Raw genomic sequence first — 21204 nt, 5'->3', positions numbered from 1 at the left:
GTCTTTAACTGAGTGGTGAGAAAGAAAGGTTCTCCATCCATATGTAAAATTAAAACATTATATAGCTTAGCTTATATATATACCAACTTTTAATTCGTGAAGAAGTTACATCTAAATTTCAAAAAGACTATATTCCTTTTTAAGTGTACACTAACCTTCATTTTAAAAAAATATTATAAAGATGACGAACATTCAGCATAAGGCCACATAACATATTTTTGTGGTAGACATAACCTAACATTTTTAATAAGTAAAACTTTTTAATAGGACATAAAAAAAAAAGACGAATGTGAATTAAGTTACCTATCCACATATTATTGTGGTAGACATAACCTAACATTTTTAATAAGTAAAACTTTTTAATAGGACATCAAAAAAAGGCGAATGTGAATTAAGTTACCTATCTACATTACAAAACCCGCTGTCTGCAGTTGCTGTTTTCTTGGAAGAATGCTGCTCGTTAGAAGAAACTTTAGACGGTTTTTTTGGGGTGGTTCTGGGTCATCCGGGTCGTCATTATCTTTTCTCCATTTGTAAAACTTCAACGACGTTAGCCTGCTCATCGCAAATCACCTCAAGAACAATAGTATTGTAAACGTAACGTAAAAAGTGTGGTTATAGAAATTTGCGTCGGAAAAAAGAAAACACGAGAAATAATGATGGCTGCCGCGACTACGCTAGTCAACTTAGTACCGTACTGTAACATTTACTGGACCAGTACTTTTAATACACAAGATTATATTAATATTTTCATTACCTGACTGTTATGACCAAAAAGGCCAAAGAAAATAAATACATCCCAGTAATTTAAAATACGTAATTTACGTAATCATTTCCTACCGCATTTGTCTTGTGTTAACTTGATCACGTTAGTTTTGCCGAAATACGAGAGTTCTCGTACAAGCGCTTTAGTTTAACGTATGGGGTACGCAATGTTTGGTGATTTTACAACACTTCTCGTATACGCACTATAGCTAAAGGTATAATATACAATACCTTTGGCATTTGTACGATAGTTTATATTAGGTAGTACGACAAATGCATACAAAATTCTCTAAAGTAATCAAAAAACAAAGCGCGCCCATATGAAAAGATGCTATGCGAGTTATGCGACGATTAATAATTTTATTTTTATTTTGTCTGCGCTTGAAACTGTTGAGGCGACGATTATGCGATAAAAGTCGGAATATTACAAGTAATAGAATTTTGTTGAGCTGTTTTGTGAATGGTCTCAAATGGGGGTTAGAAAATTAGAAAAACTTATTTTTTTTTTAAACGAACGTTCGGTTTTTCGAATATATTTTAAGAGGTTTCGAACCGAACCGAACGTAAGGGTTCGGTTCGGGTTCGAAATTTTCAAACTTCGCCCAGCACTACAATTTTCAATTACTACCGTACCTAAAACTCTTAAAAACCCACCTCGAATCCCACCTCGAATCCCACCTCGGATCCTACGAATCCTCGAATCCATAGGATTCGGTATATTCGACGAATCCAAGATTCGAAAATCCCATCCCTAGTAATGATTAGAATCCCACTAAAGAATTTTTTTTTTTATTCACATATAACAAATAAATATTGAAAGAAAAAGTAAATTTGTAGTGTAGTGGCTACTGAGACATCACAATTACCTTTCATATAAAAGCCAATTATTTAGGGTCTAAGTGCTGCCATATTTGCTATATTTCCAGGGCTGACACATCACTAGTTTTAAATAAAAATATGGTCAGCATCGTTAGATAATATTGTTGCATTGGTTGTTTCTTTACAAATCAAAATATAACAAAATTTCACTTAATTTTCAATCTTGCATTTTTAATGGCCAGTTAGTTTTTTCAAATAATGGTCATTAAAAGAAAACATTTAAACACTTGCTTGCACACACTGTGAAGCAAGTGGCTTTTTAAAAAAAAAAAAAATTAAATAAAAAGATAATTTTACCAATGTATGCTAAGAAAAAACAGTGGAACCTAGATGAATGTTAAATGTTCATGCAATTAGGTATCAGCCAATTCATGAATTCTGAACTGCACCGGTCAGTCCGGAATCAAGCAGGGAATAATGTAGCCCTCTGTAGTATTTTGAAGATGGTTGACGACGCTCAATTTTAAAGCAGATTGTACATCCAGTTCACGTAGGCAGTCAATAACACTCACCCAGTTGTTACGGTTTCTTGCATTGAAACACTGCTGTCGTAGGTTAGCCTGACAACGTGTAAAAGCATGTTGTTGGGCGTGGTGCTAGAATGTGTGGTGGTTTGGATATTTGAATTTTGGCGCCATCGATCGTCAGAGTGCCACTGTGGCGGCCGTCGTGTTCAGCAGTGCCATCTGTAAATAGGTAGTTTCGTTAGTCTTTTACCGTTTCTCCGCGTTGCTGGGCGTCATGCAGCTAAACTATTAGTTTCAATTCAGTATTGTGAACGCATGTGGTCGTGTGCGTGGTGACGCGGCGAGGGTGTGCCGTGCGACAGGTGGAGCTGCTGGAGCACATCCGCACGGAGAACGCGCGGCTGGCGGAGGAGTACCGCGCGGCGATGGAGTGGGAGGGCGAGCGGGAGCGCAGGAGGAACCGACAGTCCTTGCGCGAGCAACACGAGAAGCGGCTGCTCTGTGAGTCCGCCCATCCAGGGACCACGTGCGCCAAGCCAACTAATAAACTGTTGTGTACTTTATCCTCACTGTTGCCTTCAGATTACCGTGTTTTCTCGCATAATCGTCGCACATTTCATTCTAAAATCAAGTTTGAAAAGCAGGGGTGCGACGATTATGCAGAAAATTTATTTTTTGTTAGATTTAAGTTATTCATAAGAACAAAACCAATTCATGGGGAAAGTACGTTTATTTAAAACGTGAAGTATAAAAGAGCACGCCAAACCATTTAAATTAATAAGTCATGCTACAAAAAACCTTTCACATTTAAATAGAAAAACAAAATCTGTGATCCAAATGCAAGCCGAACGAACGCGTAACTATTGCCGTAGTAAGTACACACTCCACGAAAGAGAGCGAGCCATCAGATGTAGTTAACTCGGCACTCGACAGAGAGCGCACGTTGTAAGCACTCGGCGAGATATCATTATTCAGCTACGTGTGCACGCTCTATAAAGAAAGCAACATAATCAAACATTAATGATTGCAACGAGCGCTGGCTACATTTTTGTAAGCGATACACCGCTGCAACGCAGACGAGCAGATGAACGTTATCTTATAACGTTGTAATGTGTGTACCTGCGTACACTTGCAAAGTATTGCACCCCTGACTTTTCACGGCATACCACCTGCAACACAGTGAGCTGGGCAGGCTTCCCCCGAATAGACGAGACTATTCTTCTTCCAGCTTGTCTGGGAAACCTGCAAGTATAAAAGGGCATGCGCCCAGACTATCGATATGCAGAACAACTGGGACATCCAGCTGAGCAGGCTGCTTCGCTGCTCCGACACCACTCGCCGGCCTACACCGTCAATCGCCGCGGAGTTGCTGCCGCCCGAGGACCGACAAGACATCGACTGGGTGAGACCTCTCCGAGTGGTAACCCAGGATATAGACAGTTCTTGTGGAAGCGTCGCTGGATTAGGCATAAAATCTTTCAGTAAGAACATTAAATAAAAACGAAGGTCCGGCCACAAGGCCAAGAGGGCGTGGATTAGCTAACTTCAGTGAGGACCGAGCGAGCGGAAGTATTGACACAATCCCGACACTATCAGGACACTATCGCGACCAGATCGCTACACAGTTTGGACTCTAACTCTACCGCCGGTAACGAATAATCGTAGCCCCAAGAGACAGTGAACCAGATAACGAACTTACGCGCTACTACGGGAATGCGGAGAGAGCTTCACATGGTACCGGGGGAAGAGTAACGAAAACCTACCCATAAACATTGACAGCGTTACACGACTAGTTGCATGTATATATTTGTAACCTCTGGTATTAACTAACTGTATGTACGTTACGTGTAACCTTGAGTAATATTAAGATTAGGTATGTTCCTTGTAACTTTGTAAATGGTATAGCTTTGGTAGTTGAAATTGACGGCGTTTTGATCGTTAGCTGTGACGAGCGCACGGCTCGCCTCAATTAAGGGTTTTGTTTTGTTTTAATTGTTCAGGAATCGAACACGTAGCATTAATTCGTGCGTTTTGTGTTCTAGTGGGGACTTACCACAGCAGTTCGTCTCCACGAGAACCCGACTTGTTTAATTATGTCAGTTTGAGAATTAATGCAATTCCTTTTGGTGTCATTAAGTTTGTCAATAAATTGTTATTGGATCAAATTTAACTTAGCAACTAATTTCATAACCACCCGCAAACGTCTCTTCTTCCTCCTTGTTAGGGTTTTCCTGTGTCCTTAGTAAAACCCGCGACAACCTTTTTAAAAGTCTTTAAAATAAAATTTACACATATCAGACAACTACGTATTTCCGTTAATTAGACAAGTAAGAGGTAATGTCCGAATAAATATTAGATTTCTATTTTAAAATACATTGTTTTATACGGAAAAAATACCCACACAAAGTGCTCGGAATTAAATAGCGGGACCAAAAACATTATGCGACGTTTACGCAAGAGGTTTATTTAATTAAAATTTTGACGCCCAATAATATGGGTGCGACGATTATGCGAGTGTAAAGATTATGCGAGTGCAATGATTATGCGATAAAAGAGGGTATATTAGTTAGGCAAAAGTACATTGACTCAATTTATTAATCGCCAAAATATCGTAGCTGCTGGCAAGTGAGATGACAATGTGTATGTGGTGAGGTCAGCTTATCTACAACCAAAATTTTAAAATAAATTTCACTTTCCTAAGTATTTGCAGCTATGGCCTATGATCAATATAATTTTTTTCAATCCATATCACAAACCTACTGATGCACTCGATGCAAACAATTTTGTAGTAAGTGTAAGTAACTCTGTATAATTTTAAACACTTCAACTATTTTCTATCAAACTAGATAATCACATCTCAGGATCAGAAACGACAGTAATAAAGATGATGCACATGTTATTTGTCGGAATATTTTTACATGTCATAAATTCATTAGCAGTAATATCATTGATGTAGATGAGTGTCGAAGCTGAGAATATGACAACTGTCTATGATGTCCTCTAAACATGACTTTGTCGATACATGCTCTCAGTCGCACTGCAGTCCACTGATTGTTGCAAAAATGGTAAAATTTAAAAAAAAACTTTTTGTCTTTAAGACTATAGTTTGAAGTAAATTTACCAAGCTTGAAGCTGCTACTTGCCTTCTATGGAGTCGGCACTCCCGACTGTATTTAAGCTGCTGTGCTGCAGCAGGTGGTAGCAGTGGCGTGCGTGCCTGCAGGCGCGGAGGAAGCGTTGCGCGCGGAGGTGCTGGAGGAGGAGCAGCGCGTGGCGCAGCAGCGGCGCCGAGTGCTGGAGCTGCGCAAGGAGCTGCGTGCGCGAGACCTGGAGTCTGTGCAGGAAGACACGGACCATGCAGCGTGCCGCGACATGCAGCAGAGGCAGGCGTCCCTCGCCCGGGCCGCCGACCTCATGAAGCTCAAGGTGATGCTACTTGAACGGGATCACCGTCAGTCCACTCGAACCAATCATTGTTCGTTTTAGTGAACCGTTGTATCCTCGTTCCGTCCCACTGCTGTCCTGCTCACTCGCCTCTCGTCTGCACGACCTCACACACATGCTCCTTCAAACACTTTCTCGTAGTTTTTAAATCTTGAGACTCCAGGGCCAGTTTATTACTCTTTAGATGCTCATCATAAATGTTGTATCCTAGCCTCTTCTTATGCTGAACTTCCGTATTGCATCGGTATCCCTCGTGACTAGCACCAATAGAACTGTTTCCCGATACAAGGATGTCCAGAACACAGCGAGTTCACCGTGTATAATGATAATGGAGCAGGTATAGGTGACTTAGTGGTAAGGCACTGAACTGTAAATAAGAGGACCTGGCTTGAAACCTGGTACAGCCGTGGGTTTCTGAAATAGCTTGCAAGAAGACGTCTATGTTCTGTGGTTTGCTGTTAACCGCCATCTCTAATGACCTTGCTGGCTACGGGATTATAAACCCAAACTAATCATCACTATAAGACTAGAGGACGAGATGAGGAGCTACCTGGACTGACAGGACACGGGCGTCCCGGAGAGTGTTGTAGAGCTGAGGTGTGGTTGCAGGGGTGTCGCGAGGAGGCCGTGGTGGCGACACTGGAGGACGAGGTGAGGAGCCACGTGGACCGGCAGGAGGCAACCAGGCTGCGGCAGGATACGGGCGTCCCGGAGAGTCCTGTCGAGCAGGGACGGCGGGAGGTGAGAGTACGAGACAGTTCGTGACATGTGTTCTCTGAAAGCACAGGCCCAGTGTGGGGTTTGTGTTAAATGCTATATGCTAAGTTTGGATAGTAATTTAAACTTACTAAAAAGATGTGTTAACATGTTTTTGAAATTGCTTTTTTTTATTATTATTCTAAATACTACTAATTGCTGCAATTCAGAACTAACCTGTTACATCAAAAATAAATCCAAACAAAATGGTTTTTATGCATTACTCTAGTGATTAATTAAAAATACATACTGTTAAAATGGAACTTTTGCCATGTGTCATGATAATTTTAATAATCTTATTTGTACAATTTGCAAGCTGAAAATTTTTAATATTTTGCAATTACTACCAATTATTTCTTTTGACAATTATTTACTGTTCACGTTACTTGGATCACTGGTACCTTGCAGCAATTATTATCCGTAATGTAAGGGAACTTAGGGTAGGCATGGTGCCATCAGCCTGATGTGGCAACTAGTAACTGTGTACTGCCTACTGGAAGCATTTAACACCTTTCTTTGACTTCACCATTGCCTACTATTTAGAGATATTATTTATATAATATATAATGTATAATTTTGGTTACATAAACAGAGGTACAGAGTGATTACGTGTTAACTTTACTCCAGGTAATTACAGCATACAAAACCCCACACCTGGAGCACCATGTGTGTTTGTGGGGGGTAAGAACTGTGCGTGTTCCAGGCCAGGGAAGGCAGAGACATACCGTCGAGCATCGCTGTGGTCGAGCGACTGATGGAGCAGATCAACCAGGAGCTGGCCAGGCAGCTGGCTCCACCTCACCGCAGTCAGCACGTAACAGACACGGCTCGTAAGGTACACGCACAGCCCTGACTGTGGTGTCTGCTGGGAGGTGCTCCAGTTGGGGGGGGGGGAGCTGTCTCAAGGGAAGAGAGCTTGGCTCGACACTTCCATATCTCGTAAGCTCTGTGATAAAGGAGTCACTACCGTGATTGTGATTGATACCCAGTGGGCCACAGTGGTTGAGTAGTTGAGGTCAGGCACAGAGCAATCTGGATTTCATTCTTGGTGGGTTCAAACAGATTTTTTTTTTTTGCAAGTGCAAGCAAGCCAACTGGTTTTCTCAGCATATGTACTCTCATTTCCCTCACCACTCATTTCACCACAGCTCTTTTCTTATCTCATTGCTCGTTGTTTCTCCTGACGTTCCTGAGACTTTCAGCCCTAATTTGCTTATTCATTCGTTCAATCACAAATCAAATTTATTTTTATTTTTAATATAAGTTAATACTGGCAACTATTTATAACTAAAATTGGACTCAAAATGATCTGTCGCATCCGTCCATTTCCCACCCATTCGTCAATCACGTTGCATCAACCCAATCAGGTGTTTAAATTTCTGTCTGTTCGTTGAAAATTTTAACTTTTGACGGACGGACGGATGGAATTATAACATCCAAAATGTTAGCAAGGTATTGCTGGCAACCTTTACTATCTTAAATATTTTAAAGTTTATTTGTTTAGCTCCTGCCAATAAATGATTTTAACTTATATTATTACATTACGTATGAACACATTATTTTGTTTTATTTTGACGCAAAAATTGACAAAGACATACAAGTGGTATATGTAATTACATATTATAAAACTGAACTTAAATTAATAAATATCAAAGCAAAAAAACTCGAGTTTAATGACTATAAGTGCTTAACATTCATGATCGTCACTCTTATCTACCTATACAAGAGAAATTTTCACCAGTAATTAAGCATAGCATACTATTGGCAGCTACAAAGTGGAAAAGTATTTGACGGACGTGCGGATCATCATGAATCGCTTGGCTTGATGGGCGGACAGATGGGTGACGGATCATAGTGGCATGGCCTAAAGCTTCATAGTTTCTGGGCAGCGGGGTGGTTGTGTAGTTCTGTTACGTCTCGTCAGGGTGGTGGGCTGTGGCCGGGAGCCGAGGAGAGATGCGACGGTACAGTGGACCTCACTCCGAGGTGAGGCGTGCGTGCTTGCCGGCAGGTGCGACAGCTGGAGGAGCAGACGAGGCTGCTGGAAGCAGAGGTGCGGTGCTTGCTGGAGAAAATAGCCCGGAGGCGACGCAAGGAGGACACACGTCGCGATGATGCACACCAGAAACGTGAGTTTTGCAGTCACGGTGTGAAACTGTTGTACTTAAAAGGCAGCTGTGCTCTTCTTCGGAGGTAAATCTTTCAATTAGGACCTGCAAATTTTAGGTTTATAAAAGATAATAATTATTTGTAATCTTTAAGCAAATGAGTATCTTCTTTTTTAACAGTATTTTGTAAACATCTTATAACTAGGGGCTGGAAAAATTAGCATTGTGCTACTGATTTTGTTTGTTAATTTACACTTAAGATGAGATTTTTTTGCTAATTTTCAACATAAATACTATTTTAGTATTTAGCATGCTAAAATAGCATTTATGTTGGAAATTACAAAAAAAAAAAAAAAAAGCATCTGAAGAATAAATTAACAAAAAATATCATCTATAGCAGGATACTAAATTTTATGGCCCTAATAATAGATTATAATGTATAAAATAATATATGCTTTTCTTGAGAAAGAGAAAAAAAATACACACACACACTTTTTTCAGCCCCCTACTTGTAACTAGAGACCTGAAAAAATAGTAACTGCTATAATGCTAATAATATTATTAATAATTTCAGGATTTTTAGATGTATATGCTAATTTTGGCATTTAAGATTTAAAACAGGTATCTACCCTGCTTTTGATATTTTTGTAAGTATTTTTGTGGAAGTCCTTCTTAACTCGATGCATCATCATTAAAAATGTATCTAGTCATTAACATTTAAACATATCAACGTTTTTATCATAACAGGCGTAACTTTTGTAAACGCAATTGTCATCTTTATTGTTTTACCGCCATCTTTGTTAACTCAACAATTATGACTTGTTGGCTGTATTTCTTTTTTTCTTTTTTAACTTAGCCAACTACAAAAGTAATTAGTCATGTGATTGATAAATGTTGACGTAATTATTTGAATACAATGTTTAGGTTATATTTTTGAACATTGATTAAATTTACTATGCCTTCACTTTTTGATTGGAAAAGTCAGCTTGCTAAGACATTTCGTGACTGTTTTGTCACTCTGGTGTTGGGATTGTTTCAGTCAAAATGACACTGTTTAAGTATCTTTTTGATAAAAGAGATTTCATAAAAAAAACAATAACACCAAAATCTCTTGTTTAAAAAATGAAATTGGCCTGAAAATAAAACCATTAAATCTTGTCTCTAACTAAAAATGCTTGAATGCAAAACTTATATAGTAAGAATAACAACTAGGAGTATAAAACAGATAAAACTGTATATATATATTATAGTTCAATTTTTCAATGTGAAATCTTACCCCTTTTTTTTTAATGAAAAAGTGAGATTTAGTGTTATAGTGCCTACTTGCTTAAATTTTAAAATCTTACCTCTAACAATCACTTACTAATGTATATTATTATTTTAAGTGTGAGGTTTTGTGTAAAAATATAGTGGAAAACCAAGTTTTTTTTTTTCCTTTACTTCAATCTGCTATAGAATGCATTTAATGCAGTAGCACTGTGAATAATGAGTATTTCATAATTACTGCTCTAAAAATAAATGTTACGTAATCACATATTACATTGATTTGTAAGTATTCTTATGTAGGTAATTAATGGTGTTACAGAGAAAGAAACCAAAACTGGAGAACCCAGGAAAGCGCCAAGACTCGGTGGTAAGTTGCTCACTTCTGGGAAACTGATGGGGTGTGCACACGTCTTTTCTTGACCACTCTTGAGCAATGGCATGATGTGGTCTGATATTGAGAATAACCAATACGTTCACATTGGAATAAAATACATACTAAAATTTAAAGAAATCATAAATAGGTAGATATGATTGATAGTTACCTACATTTGCTTATTCACTTGACACAAATGACTCACTCATTGATGACATATAATGCTAATCTCTACTAAACAATTACCAAGTGTGAACTCAACTCAATTCTAAGGTATTACTACTGAATTCTACTTGACTTGACTCTAAAGTATTACTACTGAGCTCTGCAAACTTCTGGGTGGAGTTGAGTCAAGCATATTCGTTCTCCTCTAATAAATAGTAATGCACACTGTGCAACAACTGGCCTCTTTATTCTAGAAAAAAAAAATGGTATTGAGGGTTAAGATGTTATGAGGATGCGTGGTTGGTTGGATGTGTGTGATGGCTTGCCCTACCTTCATCTCGCTGTTATGTTCACAGCGACATCGGTACGTAGTTGGGACGTGTACCGGAGAGAGAAGCAAGCCGTCAAAGATGCCATGGTCTCAAGAGAAAAGTTGCTCGCTGTTCCCAACATTGCAAGAAGACACTTAAATTCTTTGAACACCAGTTGACGTAAGAGGTTTCCCTTGATTTCCATTTTTTGAGAATTGTGTTAAATGCAAGAAGTTAAGAATGCAAACTTGTTGCTTATTAATGTGATTATTATTATTAGTAGGTTAATTAAGTAGGTGACACCAGATTTCTATCTTGGTCCTAAGGAAACACTAGCTACAGAAGTTGCCAATTGATAAGTATCATAAGTACTTTATTAGCAATCAATATAAACACCACAGATGTAGATACATAGTTCCATTATGTAAATTGCTCTTCTTAAAACTCTGAATACTTAGAAGTGTGATACTCTCCACCAGTTGTCATATTGCATTTAGGCAACATACTAACCTACTAAGCCAAGGTACAGAACGTCATTTTGTGATAATTAATATTAAATGCATAATGAACTTTGTTCAATGTTAATTTATAGGTTATTGTGTAGAACACAGATTAGAAAAGAGTAAGGGGAATGTGGGAGCAATAAATTTTGGCTCTTCCTCAACTGGAAAAAAAAATTAAAGAAAATAAGTCTTCGTTTGGAAGCACTAGTGTATCTGTGGGTCGTAAAAATTCAGTGTGGTGGCTCGGGATTGAACCATGAACACTGAAGTGATCTTATGGTCAAATTAAAATTCATGTCTTTATTTATGCACTTTTTACACTGATTGTACAATAGTATTTGGTACTCCAGCACTCTGGGCTCATTTACCAAAGGACATAAACACATTTTGTTAACATTATGGTCAGGAGGCAAGCATGCTAACCACAAGACCAACACCACGATAGCAATGTGAATGTTTAAATTAGCTATTCAAAAAAATTCAGAATATAAGAGGGAATTTTTCAAAGTATGTTAGACCACAGAAGTAATATTAAATTACTGTATATTTCTCAGAAGGTACACAAGTACAGTAGGTCATACCCATAAATAGGGCCTGGAAAATTTCGGTGTTTTCAGTATGCGAAAAGCGGTACTTTTAAATTAGAAAAGCGGTGGTTTAAAGTCGGAATTTGGGGGGGGGGGGGGTAAGATAACATGATAGCTGAGACGACTTTTCGTGCGATAGTGGACGCGCCGAGCTGGCTAGACACTGCGCGTGGACAGTCTATAGGGTTGGTATCTATTTTTAGCCGTCTTTTGTATGCCTGCCTGCTTACAGTACAGCTCTCGCCAAGATAAACGTGAACACTTAGCGCCTAACAAAGTGTAACAGACTTGTTTTTCAGCCGATTTTACTCAAATTTTCGACTTTCTCTGCTCAAATTTTTCACTGTTTCTCAAAAAACGGTCGTATAAACGGAATGGACGCATCAGAGGGGGGTCGCATCGGCGGGATTCTACTGTAATGGTACTTTTCGGGGATATATTCACAGTGTAATATAGAAATGTTGTGGTTTTCGCGAATGTACTTACTTTTCGCGTTTTCATGCGAAATTCACAACATTCGCGATCGCGAAAAATTCCAGGCCCTACCCATAAATTATGGTAACTATAGGAAAAACCATGTAAAAAAAACATTACATTCAAGGTGAGTACTATGCTAAGAAATGGTACAAATCGTGGTATCTCCAAGGGGCATACTATGCCATACCCGTGGTACAAACATGGTTTGGCTATTTGCCGCAGCAATTTTTAAAGATTTTACTAAAAACTTGTCACAGGGTTGCGAGGGAACTCAGAAAAACGTGTGCATGAATTGCCTGCAATATGGATACCCCTACAACGGCAGTTTACCTTGAAGTTTCCGTATTTTTATGGAAAAGTTTTAGTTGTGAAGCTTTCCATGGTACAAAGTTGATATTTAAGTTTCTTTGTGCTGGGTTATAGTGCAGGGAACTGAGAACCGGGACAGACACATCACTATTTCATAATAAACATTCAAGAAACAGTTTATTACCCCTCAACTAGGGATAATGATTGCCATTCACAATAGCAAAGGATTTCAAGTTGCAGAAAACTGAGCAGTGCAAAAAAAAACACACTCACTCACTCTCACACTCTCTCTCACACACTCTCTTGCAAAGGAAATATTTCATTGGAGATAACAAAACAAGATTAAAAATAGAATAATAAATTATCTGATGAGATAAGTTATGTTTACAATTAATTAATTAATTGCATCACTACTAAAATTTAATGACTAATGAGTATTTAAATTTTAAATAGTTTGAATTGTAAAAATTATGAATTACGATGTAAACCCAAATATAAGTTGAGGTTTTTTCTTGCAAAAACCGCTCACGAGAAAAGGGGTAGACCTGAAATATAACCTCAAAAAAATTAAAGTTGACTTCAAAAAACAAACACAATATAAAACATCATTAAAATGTATTTTTTTTTAATGAGTATATTTTCTCCATCAATAATTGGGGGAAAATATGTAAACAGAATATTAGGTTGCAGGATAATTACGTAACTTACAAAGAAAACATGGTTTAGGGTATGTTCGATTGTCTGCAAACCTAAGGAAAAAAACATACCTACAAGTTTACGACATGTTAGCTAAGGTAACGCACCCTGTGAATTTTTTATTTTTCATGTTGGTGTGCCTATTTACACTTTTTCATTTAACGTTTACCTCAATCTTATATTACATATTAAGACATTTTGTGCTTAAAGGAATTTTAAGTTTTAGTTTTTTTTGTAGGATTTACAATTATCTACCTGTTTTTTGTGATGTGTCGAAACATATTTAATATCTGCATCTCAGGTCCAAAAAAACAAGAATACCTCTAATAGTAATTATAACCTCGAAGTTGTACATTGTCAAACAGACTAACAACTTTGCAGCCGCATGCGTAGAAGTTCAGCCAGAATAATATGTGGGGGCTAAGGATTCAGGGGGAAAAACAAGTTAGTGAAAGTGATACTGATGAAGGAGAAATAAAATATTTTCCTGTGGAGGGAACTTTCAAAAGTAAGCGTCAACCTCTATTCTGCTTTATATATTAATATCTCAGAACTTTTTCTCATCCCAGTATTTATGAGTATCATAATAATTTGGTATTATTCTGTGCTGTGGTGTAAATCATATTTTATGTATCTAAACAAGAAACTATGAAACTGCACATGATTTTAATTTCTCTCTCATGCTGATAAAGATTCAAATTTAAGTTTTGGTTTTTATCACAGTCTATTATTACAATATGTTCTATTGACGTGTATAAAAATCATTATGCAATGTTAAAAGCACATAGTAATTGACAGACTTAATTTACTTCACTTTTAATTATTTCCAACAAACTTTTTTTTTTTACTTTTTATGAATTTTTAATGTAGATCTAATAACTATGAATAAAGGTCTAAAGGACAATTTATGAAGTGAAGATTTTTATGGATAAAAGTAGTTAATTCTGACGAATTTCATTACGTACATTTTGTATACTGTCTTTGGTGTTAATTCAATATTATTCCTATTCACCACATAATCTTGCCTCTGGAGAATAGTTATTAGATAGCAATAAAGTAATAATGATCACTATGCCAAACAAAAAAAAATCACTGCATTTACTTATTAAAGTAAACATTTCAAAAAATAAAATTCATTCTTAACTTAAACAAGCATAACATGTTCTTGTTGCTTACCAGCGAGACAGTTAAAAACTTTACAAACTTAACAGTGCTCTCTCTGCAGGAATGTGACGCCGCGCCACGGGGGTTGTCAGTACTGTATGAGGGAGTGCACGTCGGCAGACACCTGGGCTCTGCCCCTCAGCGCAGTCAGCTCCATGATGACCAGGCACTGCTCGACCGTCGCCCCGCAACGACGCACCAGGCGGCAGCCTGCCTCCAGCGTTCCTGCCGTTCACGTCTTTATCTTATCATTTGTGCATAGACAAGGCATGTACATCCTCAAATTAAAAGTGAAGCAAGTTTGAATACTCATCAAAAAAATAATTTAACTTTCAGTGCAATTTAATTTTTGTATGTAAGTTGATAAATTTGTTTCTGGTTTTGTGTACTGGCCTCAATTTTGTCATCTACTACCATCTTCATGGTTGTACGACTCAAAATTTGATTATAGCTACATGAAAACATTAAATTACCAATTATTTTTTTTGTGTTTTTTTTTCCCCTCTCACAAGTAGTGAAAATTGTCTTGATTATGTTTTGGCCACATTGATTGAGATGTTCAGAGATCAGACTGCTTGTCTCTCTCTAAGGCAACGCGGGTTCCATTCCTCGCAGAGTCGCTCCCGGAATGTTTGCTTGTGGGTTGTCTCGGGACATTATTGTTTTCCCTGTTGCATTCTGGGATGCAGCTGACGGAAGCAAGTGCTGCTTTCCTTCTGGAAGAAGCATCTTTGTATGTGCCAATGAGTTGCAAATAACTTGAGGAATTCTCATAAATATGTAAGTAGAATGTGTCAATTTTATGTATGTGGCACACTGTGTTCTATGAACTGATGTAGTTGGACTTTACAGCCTTTAAAATTGTGGATGGCAAAAAAAAAAATAGAAAAAATGATGTAACATGTTTTCTACTTACCACCTGTTGCTATCAGATCATCAACTATCACCACTTTCTGTCCAGATGTGATACTGTCTTTCTGAACTTCCAAAATATCCTGCAAAACAAAACATGAATGCTATTAATACTCATAAATAACTATGTCACATGAAAATGGACAAGCAGATAGTCCCGAGTTAGGAGGACAAGTGAATACATATTTCCAAGGAACACTGACAGCAGTTCCATGGGATCTGATATGAAAGTTTCGGAAGGGAACTAGAGTTCGAGACACTTAGAGCAGTACACGGTCAGCTTCTAGTACGCACCCACAATGTATCTGCAGGTGAAATTTATTAGCTTGAAAAATTTAAAATTCTTTGCTTACATAGTTTTATTATTAAGAGAGAGATGATTTTTTTTGTAAGATGTAAAATCAAAAATAAATATCAATGTTATAAAACTGTAAGATGTAGCAATATTTGTAACTGAAACAGCAAATAACTCAAGACTCTTTAAAGCAGTTAAGAAGTGTGTGTCGCACTATTACCAGTTTGATACTACACAATTCGTTAACATTAAAATTTTATTTTTTACACATCTTTAGTTATCAAAGGTTTTGATGATTTCATTTACTTTTATAATTTGTTAATTTATTTATTTTTAATGTTTGTTCTTATTTTTAAGACTAAAAATTAGTGTCTATTAACAGTATTGTCACATTTGTAGCAGTCTGTCACTGTTAGTAACAAGGTATTCCATAAAATTATGTTCTATGCTCAAAAGAAACAAAAAATTTAATTTTAAATTATATTTAAAAAAAAACACAGAAAACAAGATAGGATCTTTCAATTACCACTCCTCAGAAATAAATAATTAATATCATCAGATGATGCTCTTGAAGAAATACACATTGAAATCTTAAGCAAAATCAGGTTTGAATTGCAATAAGTTTTTATGCGATAGTAATAATGTTGTACAAGAATGTGCACACCTGTAAACCTGGACTAGTGTGGGAGGATGTCTTAAGCCGGCTTGCCGTCATGACTTGAGTGTTAGATTAGCCTGCAAAGTCTTTGTGCTCCGTGTCTGTTTATTGGTGCTTTAGAAATACAGCACTGCTGTGGCCACGCAGTCTTTTGACTAATATAATTTCTGCCCTAATTTATTACTATGGGAGAGGGCAAGACAGCAGTCTCTTTCCTCCCCTTTTACCCCTTAAAGAGCCCACCTATTTCGGCACTACTACAGAAAGAATTCCTGCTTATTCAACAAGTAAAGAAAATTGGCAAATCTTACTTGGGGGGGTGGGTGGCTGAAGGAATATATAATTCACACTTCCAAACACTGACAATGACAGCAGTTTGTATAAGGACAGTGGCAGTTTAAAGTGTGGGAAATCTCATGCCAAAAAATGTTGGGGCACAATTGCATCATAAAAACATTTTAAGTTTGACACGTGATAATTGTGTGGTGTCAGTTCATGGACATTTTAAACGATGTAAAAGTGGAAAGAAGAACCATCAACACTGATCGAGATATGGCCACACACTCTCTCAAAATGCACACACACAAAATCTGACTGGTTTATTTTTAGAACTTTCTCAACATTGCTAAGAAATCCAAATTTTTCAAAAATGTGAGGGTTAATATTCCCAGAGAACCCACTCTCTTCTCCCTGGACTGGTGAGAGTTTACTGTAATAAGATTTCATACATCATGTTTACATCACATGGTAATTTTATGTATATAATTAGCAAAATCAAACATAATATAAAATAAATCTACTATTTACATGAAAATGATAATTCTATGTTAAAATGATAAAAAAAAATTCAGAGAGTATTTCTACGTGGTTTAAGTGGACTGAATCCAAATATTTTTTTTTTTTGGTGTGACTATAAACTTAAGTGAGGTGTCAAAAACTAAATGCAATTTCACACTTAACTGAGTTTCGTGACTTCAAGCAATGTTACTGTTCATTCCAACACTTCTTCGTGACCACTCCTTCAGTTTCAATTTTTTTTGTGAGTGAATAATAAGACACCTTGATACAAATTCAACTTATTGCTTGCACAAAGAATTTCAATTTCCTGTGTGAACAATTCCTGAGAGAGCGAGCACGCACCGTGCCATATTCGAGCTGGTACGTTTCCTGGTAGACGGCCCCGGGCAACTTGCCCTTCTTCCTGATGGGGACGAAGGGAACCCCGAACTCCAGGGCCAGCACGGAGCCGAACAGGAAGCCTCGCGACTCCAGCGCCACGAACGCCTGCACGCCCGGGGTCTTCGCTCTCACGTGCCGTATCAGCAGTCCGTGCAGCTTCTTGGACGCCTCTGGGTCGGCCAGCACGGAGAATATGTCCCTGCAGGGCAAACAGTCGCCACCCGCGTCAAGGAAGCCTCGACAGCCATTTCCAAAATCAAAGTGCACTGGAATTATTTATTCTAGTTTGGCATCTATCAGATTAATATTTATTAGTGCAGAGTAAAGTTTTAAAAGATATGACACGTAATATAAATTAACTTTGTTCACAGAGTAATATTTTCGGCAACAAATTTATGTTATTCCATTACTATTTGTACCTATTATCTATAATTTAATGTTTATAACTTCAGGCCACTAATTTCATTAGAAATATTTTTGTTCGAATAGGTGAAAAAAAAATTTTATTTACAAAACAAAAATTTGTATGTAAAAAGTTTGAGCTTTTGCTCTATTTTAGAACATTTTAGTATGTGTTCAACCATCATCAGAAATAGATGTTAGCGAGTCTTCTAGAATTTGAAGCAGAAATAGGTACACATTTAAAGAAGAAGGTACATATTCCATATACCTATTCTTGGAATATGTACCTTTTTCAGCTCACCAATTCAATTACTATTCAAAAAAACTGTCTTGAATATTGATCCATACATTTATTGTGCATCTGGACGTTGTAATGAAAGTCATATCAGAAGAGTAAACTGAAAAATTCTTCGTTAAGAAATAACTTGAGCGACAGGCAGAACTGAGTTCGTTTCTACTGTGATATCACTGTATGGTATTGACATGAACTATTTTGAAATGGACCATCTTATTTAAATAGTAGATAAACAAATCAAGAGCTACTAATATTACATAATTGAGATATAGATTTGTTTAGTGAAAGATTCCAACCATCTATAATAAACATTTTCTACACACAGACTACAAGTTCCAGTTTTAGCATTGTGGTAAAAAAACAGAACATTTTCTATCATTTGCTGTTCTCCTGCAGACTTACCAGCGAGGTGTTAGGATTTCTGTCAAACGACGTGTGCTGATACATTATCAGAAGACATTGCAACATTGATCAAACATTATATATGATCACAGATTGATATAAATGGTATGTACCTGATTCTGTGTATTTGTCAATGTGTTAATTAGCTTTTTGGGAAACAGTAGTAGCCTTATTTCAACTACACATAGTAAATGTGATAAGACTGCTAATTTAATTTGAGTTCTTCTTTACTATATATGTTGTACCATTATCCTGCACAATATGCACTACTATTTTAAAATACACCTAGAGGATAACATCGCAGATAAGTGTTACGTCATGTTTGCTCTCCGATCTTGTCTAGTGGAGGTAAATTCATGTTATGGAAAAATTGTGCTGTAATTAATATATAATATATATGTTATGCTACAGTAAGTACAATTACCAAGGAATTAGAATGCTAATATATTTTTTTAATTCAATTTCATTACGAAGAGTATTGATATTTTGCTTTTATCTGAATGACATTATTTTTCATAGGGTTCAGTGTAACATCTGTTCTCGATTGTTAAACTTAATTTAGAGGAATTTATAGTATTTCAAAACCATATAGCCTTTGGTACAAGTTTACTTCAAACATTGCATAATTTGTACATTGCTGTAACAACATACTGAGATTTTTAGCACTGGCAGCTGTGGAAAATTTAAAAGGGACCTAATACATGTCTTCTTGAGGTAGTTGATGAAGTTAAAAATTATTAAATCATATTAATTCCTTAGAAAAAGAATTTTTTTCCCCTTATATGAGCTTAGAATAGTTATCGTTAAATATTCATATTAAGTTTTTCAAAAAGGAGTATTTTTTGCTACGGAGGACTTCCAAAATATAGTTGTTTTTTTTTTACGCATAGTAAAGTTTCGCAAATATATTCAATATTATTGCATAAAAACAGATTGAAGCACCTGTCACATGGAGGTTCAAGGTGTTAATACATGATGGCCTTCTCTGCATGTAATCAGTAAGATGTTTTAACATGTAGATTGTAGATATGGTTGGTCACTCAATATTTATAAATCAAAATAAAACACAGCTGAAGGGTTTTAATCTGCTACGTGCTGAGGACAAGTGAGGAGGGTACGCACTCGGCCTGTCCACCCAGCAGATTGCTCTGATAAGACAGTGCGAGAGAATGCACTCATGCTCAAGTAGTGTAGTGCTCAATGCACACAGACTATTATAAATGCAGGCAAAATCAGACAAAATAAAATTCTTTCATGACACTTGGTATGACAGCCCATGGCATACAATTTTCCCCATAAATTATGCTTCTTTTTTTTTAACCCTTTAAGGCCCTGCTCAATGAGGTATTTGGCATCTGACTGGCTAAGATGCCTGTCATGACACAGCTGTGCCGAAGGAGTTGTGTTGACAGGCTTTTGGATTTCTCCTTGCCAATTTTGCCTTTGTGACATTCCAAGAGTAACAATTCACCAGATCTTACTCAAGTAAAATTTCTGGGCATGTGTTAAAATTAATGGCATCTTTTAGAAACTGGATAATGTTTTACAATTTGTAAATTTTTCACTTTCACCCACCTCTCCAAAGGATAATCAAATATCCAGAATATTTACCCCTCTATATCCTACATTATTACAGCAGTACCCAATGGATAAAACGTACTACTGATTGTGCTCTTTAAGACATCAAATAACCTAACCAACATCTGTAGACACTCACACATTACCCCATACTAATTGCTAACCTTCAACAACCTATAAAGGCCAAAACAAGAATGTTCGAAGAAGCAATTTAAAGTCCAAAAGGCCATGAAACGAAAGTCTGTTGGTCAGCCAGTCAACTGCTGTCTACATCCTTTTATGTTGAGCTATTACTGTGCAACATCGACTAAAATGTGTCTCTTCTTTTGGAAGCTTATAAAACCAGCCTAAATATGCACTAATACAGCTTTACTAGAAGGGGAGGGGGGAATTGTATTTTTGAGCAAATGTTTCATTATTGACCAAAACGTGTTTACTATTTTTTCATGTTACTAAACTAACCTATCATTTAAACAGTTTTGGAAATAACACAATTTCCTTAGAAGAATTAAATATAAAAATTAAAAATAATAAAATTCCCATGTTTCCAAATAGAATTGCATAGAATTAACATAGGTTTGGCAACTGTGTGTGTTAAATTTAAAAAAATTATACAAGTTTTATTTATTAATTTCGTCTTTAACTAAAGATGATACGATAAATTAATATCCATAACGATTTACCGTGCTGCCCTCCATGATTTGCATGCGAAACTAGGTGAATCGGATAAGTAAATCAACATGGTTGGACAAAATGCGGACAACATACGTCTACTGCATTCATTCTTTTATATATGGAAACAATAATTCACATACCAGAATAATATTCCTTGCTTCGGAAAATTAGGATAACTACCTACACGAGACTTTACGTATTCTAGTTCATCACTGGAGCTTTCCATTTTACTCAAAAACTGCTATCGCTAAAGGTTCAAACAAACTATGAAGTAATTAACTCTTGTAAAAGTATTAGCAAATATTGTAGAGTACTGCAAAAAAATTTTAATAGCCACAACACACAATAATGGTAAACATTAACGCTAATACCGCCTGATAGCCTCAAACCAAATGTTTTGTTGGGAAAGATATTTGTGAAGACTTTGAGTCTTTGGTTGTTACGGAAAAGGTGATCGGGGGTGGGGTTGTGAAGGATGCAATGGGTCAAAGTTCACTCCCGAATTACTGATAATTATTGACCCTAGAGCAACATCACC

The 21204-nt window shown here is 36.9% G+C and overlaps 2 protein-coding genes across 8 annotated transcripts in view; one reads left to right on the top strand and one right to left on the bottom strand.

The window, feature by feature from the left end:
* The window catches only part of LOC134532587 (TBC1 domain family member 31), a 29782-nt gene extending 15031 nt beyond the window's left edge, over nt 1-14751 (top strand). For all 6 annotated transcript variants that reach the window (XM_063369141.1, XM_063369144.1, XM_063369143.1 and 3 more), the window contains exons 15-22: nt 2474-2612; nt 5335-5537; nt 6165-6296; nt 7015-7146; nt 8323-8440; nt 10005-10052; nt 10580-10714; nt 14332-14751. In XM_063369141.1, coding sequence (XP_063225211.1) covers nt 2474-2612; nt 5335-5537; nt 6165-6296; nt 7015-7146; nt 8323-8440; nt 10005-10052; nt 10580-10713 — 906 coding nt within the window. In that variant the 3' untranslated portion in view covers nt 10714; nt 14332-14751. The remainder of the gene's footprint in view (nt 1-2473; nt 2613-5334; nt 5538-6164; nt 6297-7014; nt 7147-8322; nt 8441-10004; nt 10053-10579; nt 10715-14331) is intronic.
* On the bottom strand, nt 11323-21204 carry LOC134532588 (adenine phosphoribosyltransferase). Of its 2 annotated transcripts, none has more exons than XM_063369146.1 (4): nt 20807-21204; nt 17276-17513; nt 15187-15265; nt 11323-14495 (listed from the first exon to the last, which is right to left on the bottom strand). In XM_063369146.1, exons 1-4 carry the CDS (start codon nt 20890-20892, stop codon nt 14359-14361), a joined length of 540 nt encoding a protein of 179 aa, XP_063225216.1. In that variant the 5' UTR covers nt 20893-21204; the 3' UTR covers nt 11323-14358. The 2 variants fall into 2 exon arrangements, with proteins under 2 accessions (XP_063225216.1, XP_063225218.1); XM_063369148.1 differs by lacking the exon at nt 20807-21204 and adding an exon at nt 20675-20763.

This window comes from Bacillus rossius, chromosome 6, assembly GCF_032445375.1.
Source record: "Bacillus rossius redtenbacheri isolate Brsri chromosome 6, Brsri_v3, whole genome shotgun sequence".
In the NCBI taxonomy this organism is placed as follows: domain Eukaryota; kingdom Metazoa; phylum Arthropoda; class Insecta; order Phasmatodea; family Bacillidae; genus Bacillus; species Bacillus rossius.
Note: the sequence above shows the minus strand (reverse complement) of the source record. Positions and strands in the feature narration are given on the sequence as shown.

Coding starts and splice junctions, on each gene's coding strand:
- LOC134532588 (XM_063369146.1), bottom strand. CDS start 20,892: ATGGAAAGCTCCAGTGATGAACTAGAATACGTAAAGTCTCGTGTAGGT. Junction 17,514..20,806: donor AAGCAAGGAATATTATTCTG/GTATGTGAATTA, acceptor TTTGCCCTGCAG/GGACATATTCTCCGTGCTGG. Junction 15,266..17,275: donor ACCAGCTCGAATATGGCACG/GTGCGTGCTCGC, acceptor TTTGTTTTGCAG/GATATTTTGGAAGTTCAGAA.